At 33.6% G+C, this 15,035-nt stretch overlaps 1 protein-coding gene across 1 annotated transcript; it reads left to right on the top strand.

Annotated features, from left to right (window-relative positions):
* Positions 1-2,570: 2,570 nt before the first annotated feature.
* Positions 2,571-13,419, top strand: LOC132712735 (phospholipid scramblase 3-like). Its single transcript, XM_060695154.1, has 7 exons — positions 2,571-3,555; positions 5,685-5,756; positions 6,082-6,286; positions 9,163-9,274; positions 11,004-11,109; positions 11,807-11,865; positions 12,913-13,419. Exons 1-7 carry the CDS (start codon positions 3,036-3,038, stop codon positions 12,937-12,939), a joined length of 1,101 nt encoding a protein of 366 aa, XP_060551137.1. The 5' UTR covers positions 2,571-3,035; the 3' UTR covers positions 12,940-13,419.
* Positions 13,420-15,035: the final 1,616 nt, after the last annotated feature.

Genomic DNA, 15,035 nt, shown 5'->3' with positions numbered 1-15,035 from the left:
TCAATTCATGTTGCTATATTATTGAAAAAGTTGTTTCAATTTGTTGTTATTTATTTTATATTTTCTTTTTCATATCATTTTTCTACAAATATACTTTATTCAAATGTACTGTTTAATTTAAACTTTAAAGCAGCACGCCTCCAGATTAATGCTAATTTTCATAAAAATTTAAATGTATTAATATGTAAAACATAGTGAAGTGACCAAAGATATTAATTTATACTAACATTTCACGTTAATTACCAATAAAGTTGCAAGAACTTGTTTCGCAATCGAGCTTAAATAAATATGTTTAAACCAATTACCAATAAACGGTCAAATATGCAATCAAAGCACAGAAGGCGCTGAATTTGTTTGGGTCTCAGAATGTCAGAAAGGTGAAGGTTGTGAGATTATAAAGTAAAGTGCCACCAATGCTTTCCAGCGTTTTAATTGTAGTAAATTGGCTATAAGACTTATTTAAACACTGATATTCAATTCAATGTTTATTTGACTTAAACAATTTGAAAAAAAATGAGTTGCCTTAACTGGGATGTGAACTCTCGCTTCCTAAGCGAGCGCGCAAACCACTCGGCCACCGTGAATTTATTAACAGCCTGAAGAAAACTATATTATTCTAGGTTAGGGTTTGTAACGACGCTAACAGAGATGTAAATAATCATGGAGCTTACTATAAGCATGTATATCTATAAAGAATAAAACAATATTAGAAATCTTCGACCATTCGGGAATTATTTTGCTTGAAATTTAATACGCCTGTCATTTGACCATCTTTACGCAGTGATCTCCCTTGAATTTTTCGGCGTCAGTGAAGTAGCCGCTTCAAAAAAAGCGGACTACTTTCGGCACTTGCAATTAACAGCATTAGAGTCTGAAATTTCGCTACCATTATTTGTTTGGTCTGACGATCCAAACAAATAAAACAGTCCTATTTGCGTTGGTTCATGGAAGTTTAAAAATGGGAGGATATGGCCGTAAAAGTATAACACATCAGATTATGTCAAGGTATTAGATGTATAAATGACAATGTTTTAAACTTTTTATTGTCGTGGCACAAATAGAAGTAAGAGCCGCCGGCAAACGGGGACGTCAGACATTTTCTAAAACAACAGAAAAAGAAGATTGAAGTAACAACTTTAAAATATAATTTCATATTCCTATTTGACCTTGAAAATCAATGTCATTTACAGATCAAGGTCATACGTACAGTGTTCAACACGTCTGTGTTGTCATAAATATTGTTTTGTCCCAGTATGAATCAATTATGATAAATTACAAAAATAAAAAGTTCAGGTCAAAGTAACATTGATGTCAAGGTCAAACTTAAATAATACAACATGACAGTTTTGCAATAATGGTTGTTTTATCAATGTATAAATAAAAAAACACAATTATCGCAAAATTCAATAATTAGACCTTAACGTCAAGATCACTTTAAGGTCTTATTACATCTATTGTGTCGATATGGCTTTTTGTTCAAGTATGAGTAAAATACCTACAAAAATAACAAAGTATTGAAAAGTTAAGCTGAATTTAATAATGTGACCATAACGGTCAAGGTCATATAAAAGTCAAAGTCATATTTGAATTAAACATGTCGGTCTTGGCATTAGTGTTCTTTTGTCTTAGTATGAATAAAAACAGTAAAAAATATCAAAGTAATGTCAATTTTAGCAAATTTCATTGATTTGTCTTCCAAAGTCAATGGTCTTTTAAAAATTAGCGTCATATTTGAATTATTTAACGTGTCGGTTTTTGTTACAATCGTTCCTTTTTACAGGTATGGACCAATCTGTAATAGCAGAATTGTTACAATTTGAGCTAAATTAATAATTTAACCTTGACGGTTAAGGTCATTTAAATGTAAAGGTCCTTTTTTATTTTTCAAAATGTCAGTTCTATCAAAAAATTCTTTTGTCAAATTTCGACAATGAATATCAAAAGTATGACAGTTAAAGCTTAAATTCAATAATTTGGCATTAACGGCCAAGGTCATTTAAATGTCAAGGTCATATTTAAAGAATACGACATGTCATTTATTTCATAAGCGTTCTTTAGTCCAAGTATGAATAAAATCCATAAATCATTTGCACAGTTATGACAATTTAATTCACAAGTGTGATTAAAATTGCTGTATTTTTAAGTTTAATTTACATCAGTGTGATAAGATGTGCTAGAGTTTTTAGTTTAATTTATCAGTGGGATAGAATTTGCTAGAGTTTTTAGTTTAATTCATCAGTGGGATATAATTTGCTAAAGTTTTTCAGTCTTATTCCAACCTTGAAAAAACGTATTAGACGTAAAGTATGAATATTTTTCAAACTTTCTTTACCCAGTGCTTAATACATGCACTACTAAACGTACTTTTGCTTGGATTGATACTAATTCTATTTTACGTATTTGCAAGTTGCAAAATAATCAAAGTAAAACTGTGGATGTTCTGACTGAGATTTTAAATAGAGTACGTTTATTTCACAATTGTGTATGACATTTAAGTTGTGTAGAATAGTGTAATAAAAACAATATGGTACTTTAAAGGTAAACAAAAAAATTTAGAATAGATACGAGATGTGTAGAATGTACTTTTCATATAAAGAAACACACATTGAAAATAGTAATATAACGAATCATATGACGAAAGGAAATAAAATAAAAAACAATTTATTAACAGTAGTCTCGTTGAAAACGCTAGCCAAATCGGATTAAACCGATGCAACATGAAGGCGTATTAAAATGGGATTAGATACCTACATTGTCAACAAAAACACCACCGTTTTTCTGTTGTTGTGTTTTCTGTTGTTATGTTTATGGAATGCGAAATTAAACAATAAATTTTAATCATCCGTAAATTTTCCGTCATCAAATCTCTTAAATTAAAGGAATAAGGCATTGTAATTACTTGTTAGATTAATCCATCAAAAGATCTCACGAAACGATTTTTGTGGACATTTTGTTGTTTGTTTTTAGAGTTTTTGATAACTTTGAAAAGAAAGCGATATTGTTAAATAGTCAATAAAAAATTTATAAGGAGGAAAATGTCTGAAATAAACGATAATCCTCATATCAAAGTTTTTAAAGGAATTGTCGATATTGATGAAGAAAATTTAGTTGGAACATCGGAAGAAGAAAAAGGGAATATATTAGAAATTGGCGCTGAAAATGAGCAAGAAAGGGCAATAGGAGAGGAAAAAGTGGAACTGTTCAGCAAAGATGGTGAATCAAATGGACTGATTATTAACGGTAAAAAAAGTGAACAAGGTGATACGAATCCTGCAGGAAAAGGAGACACTAAACTTGATCAGAAGACAAAGAAAACTGCTGAAGGTATAGAATCATCCAATGATAACGCAAAAGCTATGGCTAAAAATGGTCAAAATTTACAAGGCGCTGTAATAATAACTAGTGCTCCAGTAGCTACAGCCGGTCCAAAACCTAAACCAAAGTTGGAAAGAAGAAAGTCTCTAAATCCACGAGTTATGACCCCGCCTGGTCTAGAGGTACTGGATAACATCCAGCTACTGGCAATAAGGCAACAAATGGAAATGGATATTCATAGTAGGTGGCTGTTTCATATATTGACATTATTATTATTATTATTATTATTATTTTATATTTAAAAACTCTATAAATTTGTGGATTTGCAGAAAAGGAAAGGTGATATTCTAATATCTGTTTTAAAATCATCTTTTTTTAGTCATGCAATGTTTTATTTTACCAATATGCTATTAACGTATTGTTACGAAAGCCTAATAGTGTCAAATAAAATAAAAACATAAAAATGCAAAGGCGTTATTACGTGAATAAAGGCGTTATTACGCGAATGAAAAGGCGTAATTACGCAAATCAAAATGCGTAATAACGCGAAAAAAGGCGTAGAAACGCGAATAAAGGCGTTGTAACGCGAATCAAAAGGCGTCATAACGCTAATAAAGGCGTTATAACGCGAACCAAAACGCGTAATAACGCCTTTATTCGCGTTATAACGCGAAACAAAAGGCGTAATCACGCAAATCAAAAGGCGTAGTAACGCGAACAAAGGCGTAGGAACGCGAACCAAAAGGCATAATAACGCAAATCAAAAGGCGTTATAATGCCAATTTAATACCATATGTTTACTTATCAAATAGCCTAGTAACGTGATAAAGGAAGAACAATATTGATCTGAATTTATTGCTCAAGATATAAACTCGTAAAGAATAATATAAAATACATTTACAATAACTATCATTCCATTTGCGCAGTAATATTGCAAACTTTTGTCATAAACTAATGAAGACTCTTTGATATTTGCCAATATAAGGTGACTTGGAGACTTAAAGGTCCATTGGGTTATATGTCAATACAGTTACTCTGAATTAAGAGGTTAATACACGGCAGGAGAGGGCCGGAAGGTGATAATCGGCCCGCAAAATGAATAATGGACCCGAGGGCTTTAGCCCGAGGGCCATTATTCATTCAGGGCCGATTATCACCTTCCGGCCCTACTCTGACGTGTATTAATGTCTTTAATACACTTGGTAGATCTAATAGTAGCATTTAAAAAAACAAAAAACAAAAACAAACAGCAAAGTTCTTTCGTTTAAAAATTCTTGTCTACTCTTCTACTGTTCTGTACAGAGATGTTTACTGTTTGTGTGTTCAAAGCAGTAGAATCTAGAAGCAAGTTTTATTTTATTTTTTTTTTCGGAATGAATTTGTCGTATTATTTCATCAAATTTTAATAGTAACAAAAATGTGTTTGTACTAAATACGCTTAATCTCTCATAATAAAAATAAAGCGATTCGTGCTGACAACCTACTTTCACTTTTACAGTTAACTGTTTGATGACGTAAAATATGACGTCATTGTTTCAGTTTGTGCACGTGCACATGTTCTGCGGGCTGATAACTAGTTCTCGGCCCCGGGCCGCAAACTCATAATAGGTCACGTGACACTCATAATCAGTTGAAATCATAGGCAATTTTGTTACTATATATAGTAACAAGTGTATTAATCACATGTATCACATCATTGATTTTACACATGTCACTATATTACAAGAATTTCTTTTCTTTTCTTATATCTTATCTTATCTTATTTTATATGTGCGTCATATGTTCAATTATCTACGGATATGTCCTGTATAATTACTAAATAACCTGTAGTATCTTTTAATTATATGAATGTCGTTCCTAATTACGCTATAGGTAATAGGCTTAAGGTAACAATATTTGGAAAAACGTAAGATATACTTAAGTCACATTAGGGCGTTATTACGCGTTTTGATTTGCGTTATAACGCCTTTATTCGCGTTATGACGCCTTTTGATTCGCGTTATAACGCCTTTATTCGCGTTTCTATGCCTTTTTCGCGTTATTACGCATTTTGATTTGCGTAATTACGCCTTTTTATTCGCGTAATAACGCCTTTATTCGCGTTATAACGCCTTTGCATTTTTATTTTTTTATTTTATTTGACACTACATAAGGCTTTCGTATATTGTTTTATAAGTTAATTATGAACAATTATAAGTGAAAAGAATAAAACTATTACACTATTTACAATTTGATCTTGCCATTTATTTATATGGATCGCACATGTTTCTGATGGTGTGTACTATTCCCCATTTATTATTTATGGAAATATTTCCCCAGTAACTTCAATTCATAATATACTTAAACCAATCCATTTATGAATATTGAAGGTGGCTGCGGTGCACCTAACACATATAGAGTTTGGGATGTGAATGATGAACAAATATTCTTCGCTACTGAAGGTTAGTATGAGTACCACTAGTATGGTATACTAGTATTCATCACACGTTTTATTTTTGATAAAATGATTCGAAATAAAATAATGTGTGTGTGTGTGTGTGTGTGTGTGTGCGTGTGTGCGTGCGGGCGTGCGTGAGTGTGTGTGTGTGAGTGCGTGTGGAAATTATGCACATAATTCACACGAAATAAAGGCAAAACCGCAGTCGGGACTCGAACGCCCGTACAGTATGCTAACCACTATGTACACCACAGCGGCCGTTGCTTTTTATTCGTGCTAATTGACCTTATATATTTAAGTTTGGGAGTCATTTATCACCTTTTTTTCAGAATCGGGATGCCTCTGTCGATGGGCGTGCGGTCCTGCGCGGCCGTTTTCCTTGGACGTTTTTTCGGCATCAGACGATCAGGTTTTAAACTTTCATAGGATTTCATGCCGATGTGACTGTTGCTGTTGCTTGGATTGTTTGATGTGTTTGCAAAAACTCTACGTTGTTGACTGCCTTGGTCGAACACTTGGTGCCATAAAACAAAAGTATGTACAATCTTATTTTAGTCTTTTTGCCATACCTTTACGCATAGGTAGGCCTACGAGGAAAAAAGAAAAAAATGCCATTAATTTGCAGATTATTGAGGTGCATTTAAATCTGTTAAGGAAAAATCATGATATGCAGATGAAAACATGAGGATAAATACTGGTGAGTTTAACTGTTTTGTATCGAACCACCAGATAAATAAAGAGGCTTATTTATAATTTATAATGTGTTACGTACTTTCACGACTGGAAAGTCCATTCGATAAGCTCAATAGGAAGAGGACCGCACATGTTATCCAGTGGTCACTGATCCGATATTCGGCGAGACGAAATTTAATAGTCATTGCCTCTCGAACCACATATGATTTGTCGACGGTCACTGACAGAGTAATTTAAGTTTTCACGGCTACTTTCTCTTTAAATAATTCTACTGTCCTTGTTGGTTTCAACACGATATTATTAGATGAACGTCCAGTAGAGAGGGTAAGTCAGGTGACACATTATTTACATCGTGTACCGCTGAATATCTTTAATTTTGCAATTTTCTATATAATATTGAATGATTTTTGTGATATCAACCGTATAATTTTGTCGCTTAGGGTCTGAGGACACTTCCATGTAATAGAAAGAGCACCGAAACACGAGGCTATCTGATTTGTACGAGGGGCCGTAGCTCCCGAGTATAAATCAGATTGCCGAGTGTTTTGGTGTTCTTTCTCTTTTGTATCATAGTCAAACATCACGTTCCAAGTTTTCATAATATGAAACCCCAGAAAAAATTAACCAATGAACGAGCATTTGTATATGATATTTCTGCCATTTTCCCTTTCTCTGCCGTCACAATAAGTAAACCCCAGCAAAAATGAACCAATCAACGGGCATTATCTGGAGTGCGGGTAACTGATACCTGCACTCCAGTTACCGCACTGTGCATGTATATGTATACGATTTTACTCTGACACTTTTTCAACAGAAAGGATACAAGTGAAATATACTGAAATAACTCCTAAACAATGTGAACAAAGGATTGAACACTATAAGCATTAATTGAGAAATGTTTAAATGACGATCATCATCCATTTGTGATTTATATATGTTAGTTCAAAATTAACAGTTCGATTGTATAGACACACTTTCGAATTATGAGTGTAAAGTTTCTTGCTTAAGGAAACAACGACTTGCCCCTGACGGGGTTTGAACCCATGCGGCTAGCGATCATTAGATCTTCTAACATACCTCTTGGTCTGGCTTCCAAAACTAGATCTTAGTCGCTTTTTAACATTTTTGTTTTTCATCTGATGCAGCTGATCTAAGCCGCTTTTTAACATTTTTGTTTTTTTATCTGATGCGTCATTAAAATCGTGGTGAACATAGAAGCCCGGCGAGTGATCGTGGGTGGAGCCGCCACGAGTAGTAGCAAATATTTAAACGAGAACGAGAATTCCAAATCGTAATGCAAGTAATAGTTCTGCATAGTGCTCTCTCTCCTTTATTTTTTGTATTGAGTATTTTCATTGGTCTAAGGTTTTCACACGACCAATGAAAATACTCCATACGAATGCATCCGTTTATACTTTCATTTTGGATTGAGATTTGACAAATCGAATAAACGGTTCGTTATAGTTTGATTGAACAGTTATTACAAATAATAATAAAATTTCATTATAATTGTATACACAATACAAAAAATTTTCATTCATTTCGGATAAACTGTCGTTTAGTCGGGTTATTAATTTTGACAAAACCCCCAGCGGTCAGGTCTTTGTCGACTTACACTTGCGGTGACTTCGAGAAAACATATCTTCTTATAACTTGAAATGATAGTAATGACAGCTTTAATTACTTTAAGAGTAATCAATTCCCTACCGTTTGGTACCAAGATTTTGAAAATTGGTGAAAAAATGTTGGAGTTATGGAGTTCATATTAAAACGAGTGCTGAAAAATGAGCGACGAGTTGCATATACCTTAACTAAATATATATGTATCAATTTTTTTGTGGGAAACGAAGGAAATTGAATTAAAAGCATATAACAAATATTAAAACATGTTTCAAATGAAAAATACTGCAGTTTTCATGGTTTTGAGAGTTAGGAGGGTTGTAAGAGTGGGTGAGGGGGTGGGGGTTGGGCCCGGGGGTAGTGACCAGTCAACGCGCCGAACACCTAATATTTAACTGTGAAACATCAATTACGTTAACTACAGTCGGAGCTACACGAGACCTCGCATGACGTAACTCGCGGGAGTCGTGTACTATATTTAGAATATATCTTTGTTGACATGATTTCAATATTTATTATTTAAGATAATGTTTTTATTTATTTTCTTTTATCATTAAGTACTTAACTAAAATTATATTGAATACAAAAGTGAGAAAATAGTAATTTATAAAAGAAGTTTGAAGCACATGGGTTCTGTTTTCTTAACCGTCCGCGCAAATTAACCCGTAAAGGTCAATCTCGTAATCACATGGTCAAACATTTTGGCAATATGGCGGCCAAGTGCTGTTTTTTTTACCTGTCGGAAACTATTAGGTAGTTTACGTTCGTAATAAGATTTTTATTTGCCCATCCTTGGCTAATCAACAGGTTCTACATAGTTTTATCAAGGAATGCTTCACTTTACTTCATGGCATGTTCGAGGGATGAATATGAGCGTGTCAGATTCCTGGCACGATTATTGGTGGACTTACCCTATGGGTCTGTCTTCAGCGTTCACGTCATGTCATAGTATATAAACGAGTACGCTGAAGTCCTTAAGCCAACAAACCTCCTAAATCGCATTATTTAATTTTGAAAATTTAGCTTTCAGAGCTGTCCAAAATTTCAGATTCGCAGGAATGTTTTTATGTATTTTGTATTTTTTGTAAATTTTGTAGATTTAGTATTTTCAATGCCAAGTTTGATATCGTCGACCATGACAACAACGTACTGTTCAAGGTACTCGGTCCTTGTTGCCCTTGTAGATGTGCTACAGAGATTTACTTCCAGGTATATAGAATTTGCAGTACAATAGATAAAACATCATTAAAGACACGTTTAAGACAAAAGAAGTTAGTGAGAAAGCAGTATCTCTATGTATGAAATTTTAATTTGACACTATATTACTTATATCATTTATAATACATAGATACTTCTTTAGATGCTACAAAATCGTGCTTCAAATATTTAATATACGTCCGAAAATTTCGGTGTATATTGTTATGCATCTGGTCGTCCGTCTGTCTGTTAGCAGTTAACGTGTCCGGCCTGTATCTTTTAAACCGATGGAAGGAAATTAAAAGGCAGAGATATTAACGATAATGAGACATTGTGCAGAGCGCAGGTTTGACCCTCCTCAGGTCAAGATAAGATCTTAGTCATTTTGAATGAATTTAAAACTTTCGTGTCCGCTCTGTATCTTTTGAACCGGTAGAAAGAAATTAAAACTTTTGGCAGAAATATTACTTATGCAAAACACAGGTTCGGGTTTCTTGAGATCAAAATTGGCCCGTCCCAGGGATTACTTGATTTGTATAGCTTTGTAAAGGAAAACACAATAAAATTCCATTGTCTGAGAGCTTAGATATTTAGCACGTTGCATTGCTCTTATTGTATTTTACAAAACAATGAATCATGCCCCTTAGTTCAATATTGGACTATCTCGGGGGTCATTTAGTAAATACATTTTGGCATACGAAAAACATTACAGACTTATTTTGTGAAACTACAATGACTGGAGCTTAGGTAATTGACATGAAGCATTGCCTTCATGACCCCTACAAATCTGGTATTAATCATGCCCCTTGGGACAATATTGGCCCCGCCCCTGGGGTCACTTAGTTGATAAAATTTTGTATGAGGAAACATATTTAAGTCTTCTTTTGTGAAACTACAATACCTGTCATGTAGCAATGCCTTGTTGACCTCTACAAATTTGTTATAAAACATGCCCCTTGGGTCAATATTGGCCCATTCTTAGGTGCCTCATATTTTATATAGACTTTTATAAGAAAACATACAATTATTTTAGTCACATCGTGGGAAACTATAATTCTTAGATATTTGGCATTACTTCTAATTGTGCCCTTTGGGTCAATATATGTCCCCCGGGAGTCACTTAATTTATATACACTTATGTAGAAAGTCTTATGATGTGCAACTACAATTCCAAGAGCAAAGATATTTAGCATGTAGCATTGCCTTATGGACCTCTGCACAACTGATATTAATCATGTCCCTGGGGTAATATTGGTCCGCCCTGGCTGAGGTCACTTGATGTATATAAACTGACATAGGAAAGCAGATTTAAATCATATTGTGTGAAACTGCATAACCCAGAGCTTAGATATTTGGCATGTAACATCAATTTGTAGATTTCTACAAAACATTTATTAATCATCACCCTTAGGTATTGGCCTGGTCCTGGGAGTCACTTGCTTTACGTAGACTTAGGTATAGGAAAACATCTATTTGTGGGTAAATACAATGCATCTATATTTAGCATATAACATTGCCTAGTAAACCTATAAAGAAGTTTTATAATCATGCACCTAGGGTAAGAAATGCATAAGGATTATTAAGATAAAACATTTTTTTTCAAACAAGTTTCTTTATTACGTCTCTTCCCTAATCTAAAGATTTTTTTTGATTACTCAAAAAATTACATTCTGGCGTAAATTGTCCGCCTATGCGATGCCCTTGGTTTTTGTTGTTGTTCTTTTTTTGCGTTTCCATTTAGATTTTGAACAAGACTGGGGAACGGCAGATCGGACGTATACAGAAGAAATGGGGCGGTGATAGGACGGATAATGTTAATGTTGACCACGAGTACTTTGATGTCACTTGTAAGCTTTTCACTGATCTTTGCCAAAGTGGAGTGGAATTATAAAAGAGCTATATCTAATGCATTAATGTCAATAATTATCAGCTTAATCGTGTTTCTTTACTCTATAACAATATTATTATGGTAAAACACGTCAAGGGCTAAGTTTATCACTTGCTTTGCCATGATAATTACATTTTATCCATAAAACAAATGACCTTCTCTACAAACAATTTTGATTTATGTATTCATCCCAGTAATCAAACGAGCGAGCCATGTTCGTGTAATTTTGTTATTTTCGCTGCTTCTGAAGGATCTCTCTTTACTAGATTTATAATTAACAACAAGTGCCAAGTGCCGTAAATTGCTGTAAAAAGTTGTTATATTTTTGATGGTGCTTCGGGGTCATTAATCCTAACACATTAAGTGTTGAATACCGCTCTAAAACAGACTCAGCCAAACCGAGCCTGCATTTATTTTCATGTTATTTAATTGATTTCATTGTTTCCGAGGTGTTTCATCTTTTCCAGATCTTTATCGAAACTGAAATGGTATAGTTTATATATAGTCGAAAATTTAATTCGCTGATTATTGTTACATTGTAAAATTCAAATATACGAACTAAAATGTCTCCATATTACATTTATTTTATTTTATTAATTTTTTTAAACAGTAAGTTATACTAAGTTACTTGAACAAACACACGGTACTCATTTCAGTTCCTGCGAAATTGGATAGTGTGGACAAAGCTCTCGTCCTAGGGGCTGCCTTCCTTGTGGTAACAAGATGGGTTTTTTTGTTTTTGTTTTGGTTATTATCTGTTAGCTCTTAACATTATAAAAACGATTTCTAATTTAAATTATATAGAGGATATTTGTTTAGTTCAGTGTAAGATCGAAATATATCTCACCGAGTGAGCACCAAAAGGTATATTTCACGAGTGGCTGCGCCACTCATGAAATATGAACTTTTGGTGTTCACGAGGTGAAATCTATTTCGATCTTACATTAAACTAAACAAATTTTCTTTTTATTATATGCAAAGAAACGTTTAAAAAGACATTTTAACTTAGTACTAAATGAAAAGGGCGCCAAATAATAATATAACGTGACGTCATTTACGACGTCACGTCATTAAGTTGGTTTCCAGTACTGTGAACGCTTGTATTTCACTGAAACAACGTACTGGGCTCAAATATTCAAAACAGTGAAATTATCAAATCGATAATTTCACTGTTTCAAACAGTGAAATTACCAGTTTTTAACTCACTGATATATTTCTATAAACCACCGAAAAGCATGTAATAAATGTTGTTTAATACCATTTTTAGGTTATTTAACTATCTAAAGAGTGGTATGGAGCGTTCGTGGCTGAGCGGTTAAGGTCATTGACCCAACAATGCTTTGGGTTTGAATCCCGACAGGACTTCGGATTCTTTCATGTGAGGAAGCTATCTATAGCTAGTTAACGGAACGTCGGTGGTTCTACCCAGGTACCCGTTCGAAATAATGCACAGAAGGGCACATGAGGTCTTCAAACGTAATATTGAGATCAGACAAGATATTTGTTTGTCTTTTTTTTTTGTTTGTTTTGCTTTTGATGATTGTTTGGAAAAACAAATATTAGGTAATGAAAACATATCCACATTCTTATAATATTGCCCAATTACTTTCGACTACTGAGAAGCTTTCCATGAATAAAATGCTGAACTTGAATGATAAAACATAAACATTCAGATAAATACGAAGCTTATAGTAACAGTACACAAACCAGATGTAACAGATTTAACAACATAAATAAATTCATCCTTTATTTTTCTTTACAGAACTGTATGTACCTTGAAATGTCCTAAGCACAGAACTGCGGACGAGTGAATTCAAGAGTTCTTACGTTTTCACAATTTAATGACTAATGCATGTTTGTAACTAAATTGGAGCTTATAACAAATAGTTTGTCATTATTATAAATTTTAATAGGTAAATGTAACCTATCATGTAGGTTTATATGTATGTATATGTATAAAACAATTAAAAGAAAAGTTCCTGGCTTGTGTTCACAATTTCATTAAGATTTTGTAATAATTGATTTCATTGCCCTTTTAACATAAAAGTGGCACAGTGTTCTGCATGATGTATATACTATATATATACAAAACATGTGCTGACTGAACAAGGACTTGTCTGTTTTTACAGTCAAACTTTGATGGACTTGTGAACACATCCGTATGGCAACTATATGACATAGTCTATGTATCTCATTTCACATTTATAAGTCATCATGATTTATAAACACCTACATAGCAGAAATACCAACATTACAATTGTTGAACATTTAATTTTTATGTTGTTTTTATCCGACAGGGATTTATTATACTAAACTAACATACAATAAATAAAACCAAAATACACATGAAGATGGTAGATGTACTTAATCTAAAGTGAAACATGCATGTTTTCCCCAGACCTCTCCTGTGTCTCTAAAACAAATGCTAAAACTCTTTGCGAACCTAAAGATAGACAAAGCTGCAGACCTTATTCGACCAGTAGTCCTCATAGAACAGAGGAATGAAATCACAGATATTGATACAATCCTGTTCCTCTTTCCTTTTTACAAAAACGGTGACAGCACAGACCCAGCAAATAACCGACCTAAATGCCAGACGCTTGAACATATTGTCGTCACACTTCAGTAATCACAATTTTCTTTTTCGACCTTCAGCATGGCTTTAGAGAGAAACATTCGTGTAAAACACTTAGGAAAATGCAAGTAATATCAGACTACCAGAAGTTCTTGCCCCCCCCCCCCCATTGTATCACACTTTGGAACCAGCTTTCCAGGATCATTGTCACCCTGTCTGATCTAGATCAATACAAACAGGCGATGGTTAAGATACAGTATTAGTTGACTTGTTGTGTTTTTACTTTTAATCTTCCTTTCACTCTTACTCTTACTAACATTTTAGCAATGACTTTCAATGTATCTCATTGTCCTGATAATGTTAACTTTCAGATATCTACTTTCTTCTATACCTTTCACTAACACATCCGACGTGTACTATTCCTGTTGAGAGGTAGTACTCAGAAATAGATAGATATCCATGCTTCATTGCACATTGCTGCTTATTTAACATAATTTACCCTAAAAATGCGTATGCTTCATTGCTCCAGGGACTTATATGTTATCTTTGTCTCTGATTGCACAACACTTTTTTTTATTAAAATGCATATATAATATGCGCTTTAATGTCTCTGCAATTGCTTTTTTACCAGTAAGCGCTAACGATTTACTGCATATTTCTGTAGATTCAACAGTAATATTATTTTTAGTGCATGTGTGCTATTGCTTTATTTTACATTGTTTCTTACTTAACAAAAGTTGTTTATATGAATATTTTTGTAGTTGTCCACTAGATAATGTTCCATTCTAAATATCTTAGATATAGCCCTTGCAGTTTTCAAGAGAAAGATTTTTGAAGTATTTAAAAAGCCATGACCCCCTGGGGCGGGACCAGTTACGATCCCAGGGTTTTAATTTCATTTTTTGTAGAGTTTCATCAGATGATGTTACACACAAAATACCTAAATAAAATCTAGGCCTTGTTCTTTCAAAGAAGAAAACTTTTTAAATTTCGTTTTTAAAATCTATTTTAGCCCTTCTGATCTAGATGTTTATTGTTTCAGTTGTTCGAAAAAAAATGACTTACGCACTGATGGACGACTGTAATTACAACAGCTCACCTTGAGCATTTTGTGCTCAGGTGAGCGAAAGAACAACAAAATAAGAAGAAACAAAGACACAAAATAAATAAATAAAACACAAACAAACAAATTGATATATGCAATGGGAAAACAAAAATAATCGTTTTATCATATCAAACGTTTTGTTTACTACACTTCTGTATTTTCTAAGCTCTGTTTCCAAATATTAAACTGTTTCCAAATATTAAGA

The sequence above is a fragment of the Ruditapes philippinarum genome, unplaced genomic scaffold (assembly GCF_026571515.1).
Source record: "Ruditapes philippinarum isolate M1 unplaced genomic scaffold, ASM2657151v2 ctg3931_1_1_1_1, whole genome shotgun sequence".
Lineage (NCBI taxonomy): Eukaryota > Metazoa > Mollusca > Bivalvia > Venerida > Veneridae > Ruditapes > Ruditapes philippinarum.
This window is presented reverse-complemented; position numbering and strand designations above follow the sequence as displayed.

Excerpts from the sequence above, each read along its gene's own strand:
- LOC132712735 (XM_060695154.1), top strand. The coding sequence starts at position 3,036 with ATGTCTGAAATAAACGATAATCCTCATATCAAAGTTTTTAAAGGAATT. Across the intron at positions 6,287-9,162 it reads CTTGGTGCCATAAAACAAAA|ATTTAGTATTTTCAATGCCA; the intron begins GTATGTACAATC and ends TAAATTTTGTAG. Across the intron at positions 9,275-11,003 it reads CTACAGAGATTTACTTCCAG|ATTTTGAACAAGACTGGGGA; the intron begins GTATATAGAATT and ends GTTTCCATTTAG.